Below are 5742 nucleotides of genomic sequence, written 5' to 3'. Positions count from 1 at the left end.
CCTTGATCCAAGCCTCTTAATCTTCAAAGATTTCTTCAACATACACTCCTTCAAGATCCAAATGCTCTCTAATTCTCTCACACACGAATATTAGGCTTTCTGGACTTCAAGGGAGAGCAAAGAGGCTAGGGAGAGGGTATTATGTTCTTTATATAGGGCTCAATCCATGGGATTAGGGTTTTCTCCACACAACACCAACTCGCTGAGTCCAGCCGCCGACTCGCCGAGTTGGCCACTTAACACGCGACTAGAATCGCGACCCTACTCGCCGATTCCACCCATGGACTCGCCGAGTTGACCATTCACAATTTCACTTTGAACCCTGAAATTGCACTCCTGAACTCGGGATGTTACACATTTGTAATGAAAGTAGTTTACATTTGAATGCAAAATGGAAACCGATTTTGAATGAAATACTGAAGAGTTTGAAGGATTATATGAGTTTGAAGGATTACAAAGTCGAGTTGTTATGTTTAATTATTCAATACTAGGTGTGAGAATCATGTATTACATGAGTTTATTTAAAAAAAATATGCAATTTTAACAATTTGAAAATTTTGAATCTATAAGAAAAATGAGAAAAATTTTGAATTATTAAAATTAATAAGACTTTAATGTATTGAATACATTACATATATAAACATTTTTTAATAAATAATTTACATATATATTACCATACATATTAAATGTGGAATTTTAATTTAATAAAATAAAAAATACAATAAAATGACAAGTGGAAAATAGAAAATTCAAAAATTGTAGAAAATGTGATGTATCCAAATGAAGGAAAAGATAACATGTGGTAAAAAGTTCTTTATTTATTAGGGAGGATTGTTAATGATTTTAAGGTGCTTTGTTTATTATTTAATTTTCAATTTAGCCTAGATGTTAAAAGTAGCAACTAATGGTAAATCTTATTTGTAAAACAAGTAAACAATCACTAGGTGAAGTTTTTCTTAGCATGAACTTAGCACGAGGTTCAATTTTCAATGATTTACTTTTAAGAAATGTGAAATTTTAAGAGAAACTTACATTAAATTAAAGCGATTGAGCATCATCTTCAACCACGTGAGTTATATTGTCATTACATGTGAAAATTCTACCTATGACACCAAAAATAAAACTCTTTTCCTCTTATTGGGATTGATTCCTGAGTAAGACATATAAGGAACCAGAATCGGAATTAGAATTGGAAGTGGAACTAGAACTCTGATTCCAAACTTGCGAGGCCTGTGGCAAATCACTAGAGATTTTCTTGTTTGATTCGTATGCAAAATTGTTGGGGGCCTGAAATGGCATCGACCAAGTCCTCGTACGATGGCCTAGAGTGCAGCAATCGAATGCTTGGTCCTGGAAGGTTGAATGCACTATATGGGTAAGGTTGTGCCATTTCGAACACCAATTGGTTTTAGATCAACCTGTAGCGTTGATGCTCAACAAGTGGTATCAGAGTCAGTGACGAGAGTTTGATTCTCTTAGGAGCAATTTCCAAGAGGGGGGGGGGGGGATTTTTAGGGGTCAGAAATGACATCGACCAAGTCCTCGCACAATGGCCTGGAGTGCCGCAATCGAATGCATGGTCTTGGAGAGCTGAATGAACTATATGAGTAACATTGCATCATTTCTAACACTAATTGGTTTTAGATCAATTGGTAGCGCTGATACTCAACAAAACAAGTCTATTTGATTGTTGTGTATGCGTATTCTTCTTAGGTTTCAATTATGTAATTTGTTGAAAAGTAATAAAGAATGGATTTTGCATCATTTACCCAAAATATTAGTCTAACTAATGTTTATGAATGATTCTTCTGCGAATTAAAGTTTGTTCTGTTTAATTGTTCAAAAAGACTGTTTTGTTCAATTGTTAAAACATTAAATATTTATTAATTTTAGAAAAATCTTAATAGAATTAAATTAAAGACTTTTTTTTTAAATACTATGGATATAAATATAATATTAAAAGTTATTATTAGTTAAAAAAACGGTTTGTTATAATAGAAAAAATGAGTCATAATATAAAAAGAAATGCATTTTTTGTAATTTTATACACATAAGCAATTTTTTTTGTCAAACACTAAAAATGGTTTATGAGCTTATAACATTATGCATAAACTTAGCCAAATACAGGGTTTTGTTTTAAAATCGTTATAAGTTAAAAAGTTAAAAGCATTTTTAATAAGTTTAGCCAAACATCCTCTAAATATCCTTCCACATTTACTTCGTATATATTTTTTTTATTCATTTTAAATGATGACAAGTATATTAAAATATTATTAATTTTATTAAATGTAACACATGTCACAGTTTAACATGAATAGAATGATGAATATCAAGAAAATATATGAATATATTTAATTTCTTATAAAAATATTTTTCGTATACTTATAAACGTACGAAACACTTTTTAAGTTTATATGTATTTAATAAATCAACACTCATAAGTTATAATTAAGGTAGATGTACTCGGCTATAAAAAAAATTATATTGAGCTATACTGTAAAAAAATATTTTATAATTGGAAAATAAGTAATATATATTTTGTAGTTTGATCCTTGTATAGAAAAGAAATTACAAAAACTAACTTTATAATGTTTATGTCCAGATTTTGTTTCATCAAAATCGATCTATTTGTTTAAAACTTTCGTATGTTGGTAGGTTTGGTCTCTATATATAAAATAAACTAAAATAGTTGCATCTATAATTTACAAAAAAATGTCAATGCGTAGATTCTTTTATAAAAGCTATTTATATGTTTAAAGAATTACAAAACTAATCCATGTCTAATAGAATATTTAAATATTATGATTCCACAAAATGAATGTAATATCATCCTGGTTTATATAGTTCACGATATTATTAAAAACAATCATCTTTTAGGTTTTTACAATCTTAAAAAAAAATAATAAAAAAAATAAAAAATAAATAAAAAAAAAACTTTTTTCTAAAATGATATCATCAAAAAACAAGAAGTTTTGGGATAAATATCTAAAAAAAATTGTAAATAGAATTTGTAAAGAGTTGATTTTGTAAAAAAAATTATGTTTGATATAAAAATACTTTTAAGTGAAAATTTGGGGAGAATTTTGATTATTTTTTGAATAACTGTTGTAATAAAAACTAAAAGTTTGGCTAAAAGTACAGAAAACAGAGATAATGAACAAATTCATAGAAAAAGAAATTAAACGGCAAGCCTAGCCTAAAAAACAAATAAAAAATAAAAATAATAATAGTAGGACGGGGCGGATATACTTCAAAGTGCGAAATAAGCCATGCTCAAACATCGGGCCACACAAATTTCCGTTGAAAAACATGTATTATTTACAAATTATAATTAAAATAATTAAAACAATAATAAAAACAATGTTCATATATTGTTAATTGTTAGTATTATATAGTACTTAAAAACTAAGAAGTTCAAATTTATAATTTATAAATACACTGAAATTATAATAATGAGAGAGATAAAACGCCACACTTCAAAGTGAGAAGACTGAACTTTGAAGTTTTATCACATTAAGCTGGAGAGTGTGGTGCCACTGAAATTGCACTTTCTTCCCCACCACATAAGCATCATGTCATTTTTTACCACTTAAGTATGGTTTCTTGCCAAACCAAAGGACTGGTGCCACACATTTTTTTTAACTATTTTAATTTAATAAAACTTTTTTTTAACTATTTTAAATTAAGAAAACTTCTATTTTAATAAAAAAACATAATTTTTCATTACTTGAAAATTAAAAAGAAAAACATTACATTGCAATAAAAAAAATAAATAAATAAAAACACGAAAACCACACACATGACATTTAAATAATCCTAGAAACTTAAAAAACACAAATAAAATAACTAAAGCAAACTACATAAAGTCGTTCTCCGAGAGCGCCAAAAGCACGCTCAACATGAACCACCGTTTCACATGACATTTCAATATGAACCACCGTTTCTTCAGAGCGCCAAAAGCACACTCAACATCCTTCCTAGCTCTTTCTTGAGCTCTCTTGAATTTCTTTCGTCTAGAACCATGTGGAGCTGTAAACGATTTAACAAACACAGCATACTCAGGATAGATTCTATCGATTAGATAATAACCATACTTATATGGCGTTCCACGCACTTGAAAAGAAGAATCTGGTGCGGATCCATCGTATATGTTGTTAAATATTGGTGAACGATTAAGAACGTTGATGTCGTTAATCGAAACAGGAGAACCAAAAAAAACATGCCAAATCCACATATCTTGTGATGTAACTGCTTCAAGTATGACCGTTGGGTGACCATGATCACCTCGGGTAAATTGCCCAAAATATGATGTAGGGCAATTTTCCCATGCCCAATGGAGACAGTCTAAGCTTCCTAGCATTCCAAGAAACTCATGCACACTAGCATGATGAGCTTGCAATTTCAGGATGTCATTACATGTAGGCTTACGTAAATATTTTGGACCATAAAATTGAATCACAGTTTTGCAAAAAAAATGGAGACTATCTCGTGCGATCCTAGCAGACATCCTAAAACTTTCGTCTAACGCATCAGGCGGAATGCCATATGCTAACTGACGAAGTGCGGCCGTGCATTTTTGTAAGGGAGTGAAACCGGGTGTACCTCTAGCATTGTAGCGTTGTTGGAAAAAACTGCACTCCATCGTTACATCTTCAACGATACGTTCGAATAAACCTTTGAGCATTCTGAAGCGCCTACGAAAATAATACCCTTTATAAGTGACATTCTCTACAAAATAGTCTTACACCAAACATTGGTTGGCTTCTTCACGATTTCTGCAAATATATCTTCGTGTTCTCCGTTGAGAACTTGCAGCTACATTGTTACATACAAGGTTGTATGTTTGTTCCACCATTTGAACACACGCAATAGCGGTATCAAAAATAGTCTGAAATTCTTCAGAAGATGAAGAAGATGACATTTTTGAGAGAGTGTTGATTTTTTTTAAAAAGTTTTTTGAGAGAGAGAAGAGATTGTGTTGTGAAAAAAAATGAAGTTAGATATGTATATATAAGAAAGAAAAAGCAAAAAAATAAAAAAAAAAAAATAATAAAAATAAAAATAAAAAAATAAAATAAAATAAATACCCAACAACCGGTCAAACCTCCCATTTTCCCATCCACCAATCAGAAAACACGACACTTAAGGACCGCACTGTGGCCAGGACCGCACTGCGGCCAAGACCGCACCAGACCGCGTTCTTGGTTGACGTGGCACAAACTACGGTCTGGGACCGCGCCCACACCCTTCAACCTAAAAGAGTGAAAGTTTAACTAAGCTTATATGTCCATGTTTTCTTTTGGACGACATTATTGATTTTGTGTATGGATTCTACCATACTATGAGAGCGGGCTTAGTACCACCTGCTATACTATTCTTCACTTCGTCAACAGGCGGTACCGACAGAACGGTGGAATGTCAGGTTAGGTAAGCCATACCTTCCGAGCTCTCTTTTGTTTTTCCTATTTGTACTATACGCATCCAAATTTGTACCAGAGTGTGTGGGTTGAAATAAAATAATAAATGAATTTTCATGTGTTGTGGGTTAAGATGGTTGGACGTGAGATAATAGAGAAATACAAAGACTATTAGGTATAGGTCACACCCATATCCTCGCCACATCATTATCTTCTCTCTTCTTCTTTCCGTCAACTGCGTTACTGGTTTTTTAGGGCGGTCAACCTTTAACTGCGTTGTGAGGCCAAGGAAGAAGCAAGAAAGAAGAAACACAAAGGAAGGAAG

At 31.7% G+C, this 5742-nt stretch overlaps 1 protein-coding gene across 1 annotated transcript; it reads right to left on the bottom strand.

Annotated features, from left to right (window-relative positions):
- Window positions 1-3856: 3856 nt before the first annotated feature.
- LOC145050252 (uncharacterized) lies at window positions 3857-4642 on the bottom strand. The gene has a single exon (XM_078998532.1). The coding sequence runs from the start codon at window positions 4640-4642 to the stop codon at window positions 3857-3859; it is 786 nt and encodes a 261-aa protein (XP_078854658.1).
- Window positions 4643-5742: the final 1100 nt, after the last annotated feature.

The sequence above is a fragment of the Lactuca serriola genome, chromosome 5 (genome assembly GCF_051521515.1).
Source record: "Lactuca serriola cultivar US96UC23 chromosome 5, Lser_US96UC23_V15, whole genome shotgun sequence".
Taxonomy (NCBI): domain Eukaryota; kingdom Viridiplantae; phylum Streptophyta; class Magnoliopsida; order Asterales; family Asteraceae; genus Lactuca; species Lactuca serriola.
Note: the sequence above shows the minus strand (reverse complement) of the source record. Positions and strands in the feature narration are given on the sequence as shown.